The following is a 15,662-nucleotide window of genomic DNA, read 5'->3' as shown; positions in this document are numbered from 1 at the left end:
TAGTGGCATATTCAATGCTTGTAAAATAGTGCGGAAATTCACATATTATTTTCTTATATATAAGTATACAACATTAATCACTTACTATTGTCTAAATAAATAAAAGTATACAAATTAATCAGGTACATTAAAAATAATTTTAAATTATACATATCATGTGTGTTTTTCTTTCAAATTAAATAAATGAATATGACAGTTATCATGAATTCGATATGAAACTTTAGAGATCAGACGTAGAATGCAAATAACAAAAAATAAAACAAAAATATTAAAAATAAAATAAAATGAGAAAAGGGAAAAAAAGAAAAAAAAAGATATTACTTCTTTTTCTTAAATAGATTATAATAATTAATTTAATTAATACACATCTCTCAATCATGATAAGATATGATGGATTAAGCATTTAGGGGTATATGAAATATGAACGACAACAAAAGAACTACAGCTAAGCGTACAGCGACTTAAAATGGGAATGAATCTGGGCTTGTCGGTAAACAAAGCGACGCAATACTGATATCGAGGCAAAGATCCTACGACCTTAAGCAAACACCCACACCCTCTTGACCTCCGACCCACACAGGCCGATATATTCTCATCCCCTGCCCGACGCTGTCTGTCGTCCGTGTTTTACTCAGGTGTTCTCTCTGCTGATGCTGACGTCTATTCAATTTGGTTTAGTTTACTGATCTGGGAATTCTTGATTTTTTCTTTCTCTTTGAATCGTTATGTGATTATGATGCGAGCATTAATTTCTTAGTACATGGCAATGCCTATGCCTGCATTAATTGATGATCCCTGTGAAGGTTGCTGCACATTTCGTTTAATTCATTACTTGGGCATTCTTAAATTTTCCACGTCTTAATTTTCGTCTTTTTCTTTCTTCTGGGCTGTTGAGTGAGGGGAATTAAGGATCTAATTGGCTGTTGATTTTACGGAGGGGATGAATGGCCTTTACGAATATCAGGGAAGATGTGTTCGTGTTTCTGGTCTTGTTTTTACGTGATCTTCCGACTGGAGCCCGTTTATTGTAATGAATGTTTCTGGGGCATTGTGCTATACTACTACTATCTTGAGTTTTAGAAGTATTTTTCTGTATAAAATAATTACTATATTATTAGTTTTAGTTATAAAAACGAAATACAAATCATTGAGAAGCTAAGACAGATAATTGACATTGATTGTTTGAAAGATTTTAGTATATACTTCTTTGAAAATGAGTTGATTCCCACGATAGATGCATACTTGGATAAATTTTGTGCAACTTTTTCTGACTTCTACTTTTACAATCTTTTGGTTACTTGGTAGTAATGTGGATTGACAACTAGATGATGTTCTTGCTCAAAGATCTTACTGCTTTCTTGTGTATTTTTTCTGATTAATTCTGAAAATTCTGATGTAACAAATTATGAGCACATTTTTGACTATGGAGAGTGGTACTTCTTCATTTTCTCCAAAGAGAAAGAAAAAGAAGTGGTACTACTTTGTAATATTTGATTCGCTCTCACCCCACCAGTCGAGCCACTTTACTGCCAATGCTTGTCCGAATTTCTGCCATTTAGATAAATTTCTCTTTGATTTGCTGCTAGATTCCTTTATGGACACCCTATCATGTTTGTGTTGGTAGACTCAGTACTTGCTTGGGATATCTGGTACACATTTGAGATGGACAGATTGCCTCTCCAATGGAGTGACGACTTATTTCTTGCATACTGACAGAGGAGATAGTTTGTCATCAATGCTTTTCCATTTGTTAATCTGCTTCCTAACTTATGAGCACGGTGTGCTTTCTGGACTTACAAGGAGACTAAGAAAAATGAGGAAATGCAATTCCGACAGTTGAAATTGTTGGGCTTATTGATACTATTTTCTGTATGCATGTCTAATATCTTTCTGAGTGGTGTGGGGTTTATTTTTCAGTTTTGGTGCACCAAAGTGGCATTCTTTTTAATCCTAATTACAATCTAGATCTGTTCTTTAACATATGGGAATCAAGTTAGGAACTGTATTTCATGCATCTGAAGTCTTCAACTGTGCAATTCACTAGAATATAGAAGTAATGTGGGAGATAGAGAGGTATGCTTTAATGAAACATGTTCTCTTGACCCTGGAATATCACAGGCTAAGTTCAAGTGAATTTTGTTACCGGTGAAGACCAGACTAGTTGTTTGCCGATTTACAAGGTCAACAGATTTTTTGGTGAGTTCCTATGCTCTTGAAAGTTGTTATGTACGCTTCACTTGATAGTATTGTGGGCCTGGGTGAGGTCTATTTCACACCCATACAGGAATCTAATGTACACATCTATAAGCCTAATTTGCTTAAATGAACATTAGCCAAGTAGTTGCTAGTCCTTATGTAAGGTGTATATGATTTAACGTGGAATCAAATAGGAACCACAATGCTCACAATGAGGGCTTGTGAATATTGATCTGTCCGCTTTGATTCTAGATCTGAATTATTTTCTGTGATTGCTTTATGACGAATACTGGAGGTAGTACTACAGTACAAACGTAGTTCAACAATTGAAATCTGAACTAACATCATAGTCGATTACGTGAGATGCAATGTCAGGGGAGGAATTGTTAGCCTATGTGGCAGTAATTACTCGTGTCAAGCTTGCAGTTGAAATGTGGTGGTACTGTTCAAAAGATAAAGTTGCGAGCTATAGCTTTTTGTATATGGGCTTGCGGTACTTAAAAAGGAGAAGGTAGTCAGTTGAATACAATAAATTAGGAATGAAATGTGAGGTTTCCAAATTGATGAAGCAATTTTGCAATTTAAACTGCTGGTTCTAAAATATAAAGAACCTTCAAGAGTGAAAAATTCTAGTGAGCAATCAAAACATATGATGACATTGGAATGTTTTTGAAGTTATTGTATGAAGATTTCTATAAATAAGAACTACCAAGGACAAGTATAGTATGTATATATATATATATAAATATATCAATAAATAATAAAAATTATAATATACATGTCGACAGCAGAATACATCCCAATCTGAGCATGCCTTGAGTAGCAACAGTGTCATATACTCATATTTGACAGCAATTTTTTCTATGTTTTTTTCTCTCGCCAGGTCTAAATAGCTTTCATCTGAAAATCCATACTGAAGGAAAGAAATGGCAGTGTTCATTAAGCTCGAAGATTCACCTATGTTCCAGAAACAGGCAAAATACCTACTCCCCCTTTTGTTCATATCCTTTTTTTATTGTATATATCTGTAGTAATATGTATGAGTGTGCGTTTTCGTCCTTTTCTTATTATATTTTAATTGTTTGTTTCTCATTCTGGTTGGAGGTGTGTGTTTAGGTGCGGTCACTAGAGCAGACAACAGATGAGTTAAGAGATCGATGCCAAAAGCTGTACAAAGGCTGTAAGAAATACATGTGAGTACGCCTTGCTCTAGCAAAACTCGGAATGATGTATAACTAGTAACCACTGATTGCAAAGTAGTGTTAGGTCTTGCCACCTATTATGGGGACTTGTTTTGTGAACTTTTATTTGGACTTTCAATCAAAAGAACATTATATTGTAATTGTGCTCCTCAAAAGGGTTTTTCCTTTTTTCTTCCCTACTTACTTTTGATGTTACTCTTCTCTAGGAGGACAATTGGGAGAATGATGCTATTTTAGGAATTTGGGAAAATTAATGATTGATTTGGTTGTAAATGTGAGTTGGTTTTAGAAAGTTTTGAGACAGTTTGTTCCTATCTAACATTGATTAATTAATAAATTTCAGTAATTAACTCTCAACAAGAGTTTCATCTATTCAACATAGCTTATACTCTTTGATATGCTTTAATTTTTCTAGAGCTGGCTTGAAACGTTATTGTCCTCCCTTAGGTTGTTGGTGTTAAGTATTATTGCTGCCCTTTGTTTTTGATAGTCTTAATTCCAACTATTAGCACCATACATTTGTGTTGTGCCCTTCCATTGGTTAAATCAACATTTTTCACATCGCCAAATTGTTTAATAGTGCTATGCATAGTGCTTAGTAGTTCTACACAATAGTATTATGCCTCTTGAAAGTATGGTGCTCCTCACTTTGTTTAGTAAGTCAGAGCATGATTTGATTATGTAAAAATGCACAGTCATGCTCTAGCTGGCCAAGCGAAGTGGAGAGTACCACAATTTCAAAAGATACAGAGCGCTCTTGACCCCTAGTTGGCTAGGTAAGTGAAGTGTACCACATTTGAAGTTATGTGGTTAGTTCCACCTAGAAAGTATGCTAATAGTGGAAATGAAAACTTTCAAAAGCAAGGAGCAACAACAATTTTTGCATAGTAGTTTTACACATAGTATTATGCCTCTTGAAAGTATGGTGCTTCTCACTTTGTTTAATAAGCAGTCATTCTCTAGCTGGCCAAGTGAAGTGGAGAGCACCACTTTCTCAAACGATCAAGAGCGTTCTGTACTCCTAGTTGGCTAGGCAAAGTGAAGAGTACAACATTTGGAGTTGCGTGCAAGTTGTTAGTTTCACCAATAGAAGGGCACACTGCAAATAGCGGAAATGAATACTTTTTGGAAGCAAGGGGAACAATATTTTTTAACACCTACAAGTTATGAAAGAACAATAATATTTTAAGCCTAATCTGAAAAATTAAAGCATATATGAAGAAGCCTAACGTAGCTTGAAATCAAATTTCTACTAATAAATACTCTTCATTTTCTGAGGCATTCCTTGCAAGATTTGATTAAAACCTTACTACCCCATTATTGGGAATCATGTATAAGCTTTAATATAGGCCTTTAATCGCATGTACCACGCAGTTAATTGTGCCCCTCAGATGTTCTTATTTATTTATTTTTTAAACTTTTGATGAGATGAAGATGATGTTATTTTGTAAAACCTGTCGAGGTAACGACAATTTTGATCGACTGTTTTTAATCAATTCTAATGATTAAATTTTGGCAATAATGATCTTTTGAATTCTTTTTTAGACTTTATCAGTTGGATTTGAGTTTCTGAGAGTAGGCTTGAATTATTCTTGTCCTTCCATAGCTCTTTGCAACTATTGCTACCACTCATAGCTTTATTCAGCTGCTATTGGGCAAATTGATAACCTTCATTTCTTGAATATTTGTACTATTCGCTTTGCATAGCAAACCACAACAACAATTTAATACTGACAAGCTACAAAAGGGCAACATAGTTCAGCTTAACTTGGAAGTTTATCATATTTGCAAAAGCCTAAGCCTACTTTCAGTAGATCGCATTATTGTTAAATTTCTATTATATAAGGTGGATTATCATGTACAGATGCTCCTTCATTTTTTGAGTTCCTTGCATGAATTATGTGTTGATCTCGTCACCCAATTGGTGGGAATTGTGTCCAGATTTTTCCCTTGTGCCATTAACTTTTCTTGTCAAAAGTGTTGTATGTTACTCTTCTGCAAACGGACTATTGGGGGAAGAATGTGATGCTATTTTGTGAATATGGAAAACGATGATGGATTTGATTCAGTATCTTGAATTTGTTATCAAATTAGTTTATTTGGTTTGACAAGCACCTGAATTCAGTAGTGATTCGAGAGGTATTCACTTTGCTAAGTTATTTGATTCAAAACCCTAGCTCAGATATATCCTTGATTTTATGAAATTGTAGACTAAGATGTAATGGTGCCCAACTTTGACTTATATGCATAAGCATGGTCTATACAGAACACAAGAAATCCTTGTTTTTGTTTTATTATGAATTTGCATTATTTATCTATGTTGCTTTGAGGGATCTTAGCCACAGTGCAAAATGTGGTTTAATAAAATACCCAAAAAATTTATTATACATGAAATTAAAAAAAAAACTATTAAATATTAGATATTTGGTTTCTTTATCATGGAGCTCAACTTTAAAAAATAATGCATTTGATGCTGTGATACAGGGAAGTGCTTGGGGAAGCATGCAATGGCGACATGGGTTTTGCGGCATCATTAGAAGCGTTTGGTGGTGGCCTTGATGATCTTCTTGGTGTATCCATCGGAGGTATGCAAAGTGGGACTGCAGAAAAAATATTGTACGGACCCCAAAAACATGTAATTAGTGCGTTGAAGTTGATCAAATTCTATTTTGTTCTTTCTCTCTTTGACAAGTTTCAGTTGTTCTTGCTGATAGCAGGACACAAATGCCAGCTTTTGCTGTTCTTTTGGTCACTGATTAATCAATTTATTGGGAACTTGGACCTAGAGGACCTGTTAGCTAATTAGCACGTTCCTTTCTAAAAACAGCCCTAATTTTACAGTTAGGCTTATGAAATCTATCGATAGTTTTAATATAGAGCTATTGCCACACTGGGAGACTTTGTCTTGCTAAGTGTGGTAGTCTGATGACCACCTGTTTGAGGAGTATTTTTATTATAGCATCTCTTTGCTTCCTGTCAGGCCCAGTGTTATCAAAATTTATCAGTGCATTGCGTGAGCTTGCAACATACAAGGAATTTCTTCGTTCTCAAGTGAGTATGTCTTGTTCGAACACTAAAAGTCATCCATATAAAATCAAAATCTTAGACTCCTTGTTCTTCTAATATTTAACACCTTAACTACATTAGATATATTAAGTATTGCATAATTATTTCTTGTGGTGCAATCTTTTCTTGATTCCTTAAGATTGAAATTTCTACTTTGTATTTGAATTTGGCCTCAATAATGCGTGTTGTCCTTGTTTGCAAAATAAGTTTGGACATGCACTCATATCTGGTATGATTTTGGCATCACTATGAAGTATTGAGTATGAATGCTGGTTGACGGCTGTAATAAAATTTCACAAACTTAGTTTCTTCTTAAGCTAAGCATCTCTGCATGTAATCCTTACTGCTCTTCATATTTTTAACATAAAGGTCTCAAAGATTCCTGTAGCAAACATGCAGACCATACTTTTACGTGAAAGCATAGGTTTCTTTGTATATTCTGAACTTCCTTTGGAGGTATCTATATTATCCTGAAATGTGACAAAGATTATGTACTGCAGGTTGAGCATGTTCTTGTGGACCGTTTGTCTCAGTTCTTGTCTGTTGATTTGCAAGATGCAAAGGTAAGCTCCATTACTGCTGCCGTTATTCCAGAATCACCATGCTTGTATAAGGGTGAGATTTGGCATTTGAATCAACATTTTTTGTCGTGACCATTCAAAAATTCCTTATTCATTTGCTGAATGTGGAGTATTTGATATGTCTTGCTTTTGCTTATTACTTACTCGAAGTTTAGTTAGTTTCATTTTCTAAGGTATGTTCTTTAAGGACAAGTGCTGAGAATAGAGAAAAGAATTGTATTCCCATTCCTTCGTTTGTTGTGCTTGGAATATTTGGCATGTCTTTTGTGCTTGTTATTTGCTGAATTTTAGTTCTTTTTCCATGAAGTGTTGGACAAGATTCATCTTAAGGTGAAGTGCTCAAATTATCTTTATAAAATGGTGCTCTGTGCTTTATGTTGCGAACACATTTCAATTGTTAGCTTTTGTTTGATGTGAAGTCACAGTCTATAGGGAAATATAAGGTCTCCATAAGCTTGCAAATAAGTATTGACTCAGGTTACACAAGGAAATTATCATGTCTCACAAGTGCTGAGAATAGAGAAAAGAATTGTATTCCCATTCCTTCGTTTGTTGTGCTTGGAATATTTGGCATGTCTTTTGTGCTTGTTATTTGCTGAATTTTAGTTCTTTTTCCATGAAGTGTTGGACAAGATTCATCTTAAGGTGAAGTGCTCAAATTATCTTTATAAAATGGTGCTCTGTGCTTTATGTTGCGAACACATTTCAATTGTTAGCTTTTGTTTGATGTGAAGTCACAGTCTATAGGGAAATATAAGGTCTCCATAAGCTTGCAAATAAGTATTGACTCAGGTTACACAAGGAAATTATCATGTCTCACTAGATATGTCAGAACAATATTCTTTTATTCATTATGCACAATTTTCATTATAGGTCTACATTTTAAAATACTCTGGCTATTCTTTTCCTTCTCCTATTAAATTCAATTAGGAACTGTAATATGAGCTTTTACCCATTATCTGTCTTTAAACTGAAGTTTTAGAATTGGCACAATTGTAGTTGTTTGAGATCTATTGATAAAACCATGGTGGTTAGAGGCACCATACGACTTCCATAACCTCTTCTGGTGCTCTGCCTATTCCCTATTTGGAATTTTTTTTCTTCTTTTATCTTGTCTTAAATTCATTATTTCACATTTTTCCCGAAACCTAGTGTTTTGATTCCAAAAGAAACTTTTGCAAGGCCCATCATGTATATTTGAAGTGTCCTCAGCGTGCCTTAACAATCAGACGAAAGGTTTTGAGAGTCCCTTGGTGATTGCTTGTCATATAATACCTGCTTCAGATGACAAATCTTACCTTTCATTTTTCTCAGCATTAAATCCTGGAAGAGGTTCCATGTAAACCTCTTCTTTTAATTTTCCATGTGAAATGCATTCTTGACATTGAATTGCTATAATTCCCAACCGATGTCAGCTGATTCTTAGTGTCTTAATTTTTGCATTGATAACAAATGTTCCTCGGTAATAAACACCATAGTTTGAGTGGATCTCTTTGCTTCAAGCCGGCCTTGAACCTTTCAACTATTACATCAGCCTTGTGTTTAATAGTGAAAACTGGTTTGTCATCTATACAGCCTGCACTAAGTTGTGCAATGCCCTTGACTTAGTCCGCATGCCATGCACAAAACAAGTACACCATGTGCTGCCCACATCACCTGCCTAGTGATGTCAGCCAAATATACCCAACCATAGTCCAGATCATTGCTCCATACATAAATCTTAGGTCAGAATGCACTGAGGGGCTGTTACCGATGTATTTGAGTGGGAACTTTAGATACGTTGACAAATGTCAAGATAGATGTGAATATAATTTCTAAAACCACATAGGATAAGTTTATTTCCCTTTTTTCCTTGACCAACTTTTCTCTTGGTATATACTTTCTCTCATTTCTGCTTATTTGGGTGGACAGTTTCTTTTTCCATGATAAATCCATTTTTTTAATTTTTCGCGAGATAGTTTGACATCTGTCTTTTTTGTCTTCCGCATACAGCGAGATTGTGGGAAATGTTATTATGCATTACCCCTGTCCTGTTGAAATTTTTTGGAGTTATCTGATTGATATTTGTCATATAGTCAGGGGAACATGTAAAGCATTCAATTCAAAATCTAAAGTTCTCTCTGGTGTTGCTGGATGAAATTATGTATGGTACTTAATTACATAGTGTCCTACTAGAGTAGAACAATTTTTGACCTGAAAATTTGAGGAAACTGTGACAAGTTGGTTAAAGGAAGCTGTAGAAGTAGATGTCTAGTGAATATCAAATGAATATGCAAATTGGTCTTATGCTTCTGTGATGGTTCCTGAGACTCACAAGCAAGATCAGCTGTTTCAGGAATTAAAGGACATTGTTTAAGCTGATTTAATTTCATAACCTCTTGCCCTCCACTCTCTGTCCCGTTGGCTCTTACTAAAAGAATGAAAGTTTTTTGCTTTTATCTCTAGCTCATATTTGTAGAGAGAGCAAAAGCGTTTACATGTTGCTGTATGATGTTTATTGTTTGTGTCCTGCAGGACTGCCGTCGCCGGTTCGACAAGGCCATACATGCCTATGACCAGGTAGTGAATATGTTTGTAGAGAGAATTCCAATATTCTATTCCTTTGTCAATGTTTGAAAATCAAATGCCCGTAAAAACTCATAGCATGGCAGTTTGTTTTCTGAATATTTGAATGTGACATTTCCTTGCAGAATTGTAACTAATTCCAAATTTTATCCAAAGAGAAGTACCAACTTAACGCCTGACTAAATTAACTTAGAATTCCACTCTGATTTTAAATTTAGGCATCCAACAAAAAGATAGATTCTAATTAAAACGCAACTTCTGTCCATATGCATGATTCTCAATCTCGTCAAAAGATATTGTGTATTACTCTTTCCCCACGACACCCTTGTTCAGAAGTATGGTGTTGCCAACCAAGCTTTTTATCTGGTTAGAACAGATCCCTAGCTCCCGGAAACTAACAAGTCATTCTTGGCAGCTACTCTGTTAATGATGTAGAGACTGAGTACCAGATCTCCTAATCCTAGAAGATCTATGTCGCCCGGTCTGGGTTGCTGCAAAGCCCAACTGATGTATGGCTTATTTGTCTTCTTATGGTCATCACGGTTGAGGTTAGTTTTGTGGGCTGCTTCTATGGCCGAGGCAATATTAGGATGCTCTTCAGCCTCTGCAACTTATGAGAGGATTTCACTTGTAACTTAGCATTGTTGGCATTGCCTAAGCTGTACCCTCTCCTTTCCCATGGAACTTCCCTTGTGGAATAAAAGGATTCTGGACTAAAGTTCCAATTGTGCTTGTTCCTCATGAAGTGAGTACAAGAGCCTGGGTTATATTTACTGCCATGAAGGAGGCATCTTTGGTTCTTGCTTTAAACTCTTCTAGATTGTCATGGAAATTCATCTATTACCAGAATTTTCTTTGTTTTGACCCCCCAACCACCATAAAGACCTGTATTCTGAAATTCTCAGCCAGTTATATTTCTCTGAATAGCTATTGCACTAGACAGTTTAAGTTGCTCAGATAGTTTCTCGTCATCAGCTTAACCATAATTGTGTCTTAATTCATCCTCTTTCACTAGAATAATCTTATACATTATCTTTAATGATGTTTGACTGTAGCTAGTGAGATGCCTTAACCCTTTGCCGCTGCAAGGTCCTTGGTGGTGACACTAGCCAACTAGCTTGATTCCATGTTGACCGGTACAAGGCTGTTTACATCTAGGTTAGATGCAAAAACCTTACTGTTTAGTTGTAGGACATCTTTATTGTGTCAAATGTGTTGTATTGCCCTACTTTGGTACTTTAGATCGGTTAATTGGAATCGACATTAGTGTGATTTTGCTTGTAGTTTAAGAGCCCTAAGTGAGAAAACAAGACAACATTGTTGAGTGCTTGTGAATGTGAAATAGCTAACAGTACCAAGCCAATGTTTCCAGGAGCTAATCAGACCTTGCAAAACTGTCGCGCTTTCCTCTCACAACAAAGTGCTTTTAGCACTGGTACGATAGGATCCTTGACGTCATTTTTACGTGTTGGATGGTGGTTCTTTCAGTGGTCACACAAGAAGATAATTTTTGAAACTACATTCATGTTTTACCTTAAAATTGGAAAGGACATAACCTTTTCTTAGTTATCCAAAAAACTTCAGGTAAACTTGTTTTCTGGTCATTAAATCATTTAATCCGGAGGCTGGAGTAAAGAACTTCTTTCAGAGGCATTTTTATTATTAGTCATAAAGTAATTGCATTTTGGTAGTCTCTTTAATTTTATAATGGTGGATTAGGCAATAATTGATTTACTGTTAGATAACAAGGATATTCTAGATAATTGGAGCCAGTTTGACTTATCAAATTACATCCTATTCGTTTCTACTACTAAAGCTTTTGTTACTTGTAACAAGTATTTTAGTGTTCGATGATTATAGTGAAGTGATAATTCCTCCTTAAGGGCTTGCCTGTCCTCTTTCCATATAATTTTTTTAAAAACTTTTACGCTTTATTATTATTGAACTTTCAAAAGTATCACCAAAGAGTCTTTAATATAAGTGTCTAGTGCACTAGCAGTTGGTGGATGGATTTTGAAGGATGTATAACTTTCCTTTCGGGGCCCCAAAGTATGGGGTAGTGACCAAGTTGTAGGAGGACTCTGATATTACCTCGAGAGAACCGTATAAAAGAACTTTGTTAGTAAAGTGGGAGGCCAAGGTCATATAAACTCTATTAATACTCATATGATCCTCGTGGAATCTAAGTCCTTCAGCTTGCCATGAGAATCATAATATTCCACCGGAGTTCCCAGCCCTGACCCTGTATGGGCTAACTTTTTCATAACTTAACCTAGTGCTGGGCATCATCACCGCTACCTCACCATTGCAATTAGGAGGAGCATTTGACATGCCTATGCCACTTGATATGACTTTGAGAGAACTCTGCTTGAGAATTATTTGATGAATTGGGAGAATCTAGGGCAATATAAACTCCATTTTGTTGATATGGATTCCAAATCTCATACCTTGCAATTTGGACCGTAAGATGTCTTTTTGATGAATTTTACCTTTCCACCTCGACAGCACTGCATGAATATTCACATATCCACTCATTGTTTCATTAGCTCGTAATTGTTTCCCAAAAGTAATGCATTTGGTATACAATTCGAGTTACATGTTAATTATATTTCAATACATAACATATTCCCTTTCCTGTCAGGCAAGGGACAAGTTTGCTTCCTTAAAGAAGAATACAAGGGATGAAGTTGTTGCTGAGCTAGAAGAGGTCTATTTTTTCAATTCCCTCATAAATACGTCATTAAATTTGTTTTGGTGAAGTATCTCTTTAATAATGAAACTTGTCACACTGTTGTTATCTTTCTTATTGCATATGCCTACTGATGTACCTTCATTACAAATGATCTTCGAAATCTTAAGCTTCAAGGATTGGTAATCTAGATCTTAGATACAATTTGTCTGTGTTCTGTGCGCTCGTATTTATTCTTTTTTTGGGTTATGCATAAATTGCCAAGGGAGAGGAGGTTATCTGGTGTATTCTTTCCTTGGTTGATACTTGAGTGGCCCTACAAACAAACATAAGATAGGTTAGTTAGAAGGCAGGGCATTAGACACACAGCATCCGAAGTAGTTGAGAAAAGAATAGCTGTTTGTAGGTGAAAGGTTAAATATGTATGTTTATGCATGATCAACAGTTACAATCACCACTTCAAGAACATTGAAGTTCTTACAATATGTTATGATCTCCCTTCTCATTGTTGCCAATTCATCCAATCAATTATGTACTACTTTATTTTCTCTTGGAGTTATTTCCGATAAACATCTACTTATTTAGAACGAACATGCTTGTAAAATATTTGCTGTTTCCCTTCTTTTGAAAGATAAATGAGATATGTAATATATTTAATATGGTAAATGTCTTTTTAGATGGATCATTCCCACATTTCTGGACTTGCATTTATTTGTGGTATCATTTAGCAGATAATGAAACTAACAGAAACTCAGAACTAGTTATAACATTATCCAAACAGGATAGTAATTGCATATGCTAATATTTCTGCTAGGCATGGTCAAAATTACTTTTCAGGTGCAACCAATAATGAGCTTAATAAGGTATCAGATGAAAAAGAGCGAAATTGACTCTTTCATTAAGCTTTATTTCCTTACAAAGACTTGTTTCATACACCTTGAACTCATTTTTGAAACCCATGATTGAAGTGGCAAAAAAAATTAAATCAATGTTAGGAAAAAAGAGCTCCAGATTTATGTTGACACTTTTAGCTTAAAATGTTAGTGTTAGGAGTAACAGTGGGTCATGTATTGCACTTTTGAGAGAAAGTTGCTACTTTAGGAAATGGAAACTTAATTGATATCATGAAAAGGAAGTAGGAGCCTCGGCCATGGGTCCTTAGGTGCAGTTTTGTCTTTCTGTCAATTAATATGTTTTGCCATAAAGGAAAAAACCCTCTTGCAGTTTGGGGTTAAATGGATTACTTCTTTATGTTTTGAATAGGTTTGCTTCGTTCTCATTTTTCATGGACTATCCTGCTTAACCCCTTCATATAATATGTATATCTATATACATATATATTTATATATACAATATGCTTTTCTTAGATCCTGTTGATCTTTTTCTCTCATCCTATTACTTGATTGTGAGGATGTACTCAACCATATATCCTCTTTGTTTAAACTATTGAAACTTCTATCTTAATACTATAGCAAAAGAAACGTTGAACGAACTGCTTAATCATCTGTGCCATATTCTTTTATCTTTCTTTTTTAAATGATGGAAACCTATCTGTTCATTATATGACAGGATCTACAGAATTCAAAGTCAACATTTGAGAAAGGCCGCTTTAATTTGGTACCATGATGCACAAGTGATCCTCTCTTACGCTCATCTTATGAATTTTACTTATCCATCTTGTGTTTTAACTACCTTCCTCCGATTATGAATTTCAGGTACAGGCTCTCATGAATGTTGAAGCTAAAAAGAAGTTCGAGTTCTTGGAATCTTTTAGTGCAATTATGGATGCTCACCTGCGATATTTCAAATTGGTGCGTAGAGTTGCTAATATGTAATCATTGCCCATGGATCCTTTTGATATATTCTACTTGACAATATACCAATATATTGTTCCAGGGGTATGACCTATTGAACCAAATGGAGCCTTTTATTCACCAGGTATGCTAATCAATATTAACTCATCTAATTGTTATTCTGAGGGGAGATGATGTCTTGACTGTAAGATGCCGTAGTCGAATGTACCCAAAGTTTCTGCCATACTTTCCCCTCTTCAATATTCTCTATTTTTATTTCTGTTCTGTGGTAAATCAAGAGCATAACTATGATAGACTGTGCATAGGACTTTCCTTGAATTTTATACAACCAAGCTTTGCATCTGCATGCATCTGGATGACATTTATTTCTGGGAATCAACTTAGTAAGAAGTTAACCAATCAGCAGGACTAGTCACATTTTGATTAATTATAATATTTGCAAGTATTATTTAGTTCAATAATGATAGCATAAAACAAGTAGCTGTAGGACCTTATAGAACCTTACTGAACCAATTTTAGGTGATACGTTTCTTGGTATCTACACTTCATGTGTTATAAGTACTAGCTAACACATGGACGATTGACATACAGAAGAAAATATTCAGCTGAATGAATTAATAGATTAGTAAAATGATCCTAAAACAGCTAAGTAGTCTTTATGCATTAAGAATGGTTTGTAGTTTTCATACCTCACAAAGAAGCTGTTCGATAGTTTACTAAACTTACCTTTCTCTTTATTAATCTTCTTTTGGAATATACTATATTGTGATTCTGGTGGCCATTGATCTAATCAAGCTCATACCTATTGGAGCTAGACTCAAATAAATTTAACCCATTTAGTTGATCTCATTAAGTAATTTACTAAACCAAGTTTTGAACCAATTAAAAGCCTGTCTAATTAATAAGTCAATCAATTAGTAAACACTTCCTACTGGCTTTCCCTAATCTCATTAGGTTCAATTAATTGACCTGATCAATTCTATGTACTGACCATTGAACTCACTGAAGTCACGATAAAAATCACTGAACTCATGTCTTCACCTCTGGCAAAAAGGTTAAAAATAGAGCCGCTATGAAAGCTGCCATACTGCCAAGATCTCACAAAAATTCAATGTTTTGGGGTACTTCGGAACTTTTATTTGAATTTTCAGAATCAACTGGAGATGCATTAGTAAATCTCAGATGTTGGTATTTAAAAATATATTTTGATCTATCCCCGCCCCCTCTCTCTCTAATTTGATGCTATAAAATAAAATAAGAATTTGAAATTTATTTATAGATGAACTGTGCCGAAGAAGGCACTATATTGCCATAAATTTCCTAGCCCCCTTCTGTATCAACACATATTCACCTTGCTTATGATTTTACGTCCAAACAACCATATCGAACATTTTCACCAAGAGCACAAGATATCACCATATACCTATTGTTGCTATATCTGCAAATAGTGTTTAGCCGTTCCCATATGTATGAGATTATCCATTTTCTTCCCTTACACATGGTATTAACCATTCCTAATTTGTTGGAAATGAAATCTATTTTTCTCTTG

The 15,662-nt window shown here is 35.0% G+C and overlaps 1 protein-coding gene across 5 annotated transcripts in view; it reads left to right on the top strand.

Annotated features, from left to right (window-relative positions):
• Positions 1-420: 420 nt before the first annotated feature.
• The window catches only part of LOC105160168 (ADP-ribosylation factor GTPase-activating protein AGD2), a 29,749-nt gene continuing 14,507 nt past the window's right edge, over positions 421-15,662 (top strand). For 3 of the 5 annotated variants that reach the window (XR_016065092.1, XR_002286956.2, XM_020693350.2), the window contains exons 1-12: positions 421-635; positions 2,119-2,196; positions 3,080-3,170; positions 3,313-3,389; positions 5,883-5,983; positions 6,379-6,449; positions 6,965-7,027; positions 9,560-9,604; positions 12,252-12,317; positions 13,869-13,916; positions 14,015-14,110; positions 14,196-14,237. Coding sequence is in view for 3 of the 5 variants with exons in the window: in XM_020693350.2 (XP_020549009.1) it covers positions 3,123-3,170; positions 3,313-3,389; positions 5,883-5,983; positions 6,379-6,449; positions 6,965-7,027; positions 9,560-9,604; positions 12,252-12,317; positions 13,869-13,916; positions 14,015-14,110; positions 14,196-14,237 (657 nt within the window). In the remaining 2 variants the exon portion in view is untranslated. Of the gene's footprint in view, positions 636-2,118; positions 2,197-3,079; positions 3,171-3,300; positions 3,390-5,882; positions 5,984-6,378; positions 6,450-6,964; positions 7,028-9,559; positions 9,605-12,251; positions 12,318-13,868; positions 13,917-14,014; positions 14,111-14,195; positions 14,238-15,662 lie in introns of those variants that run through there. The other 2 variants (XM_011077436.3, XM_088879408.1) reach the window with 2 other exon arrangements.

The sequence above is a fragment of the Sesamum indicum genome, linkage group LG4 (genome assembly GCF_026168435.1).
Source record: "Sesamum indicum cultivar Baizhima isolate 11 linkage group LG4, ASM2616843v1, whole genome shotgun sequence".
NCBI lineage: Eukaryota > Viridiplantae > Streptophyta > Magnoliopsida > Lamiales > Pedaliaceae > Sesamum > Sesamum indicum.
Note: the sequence above shows the minus strand (reverse complement) of the source record. Positions and strands in the feature narration are given on the sequence as shown.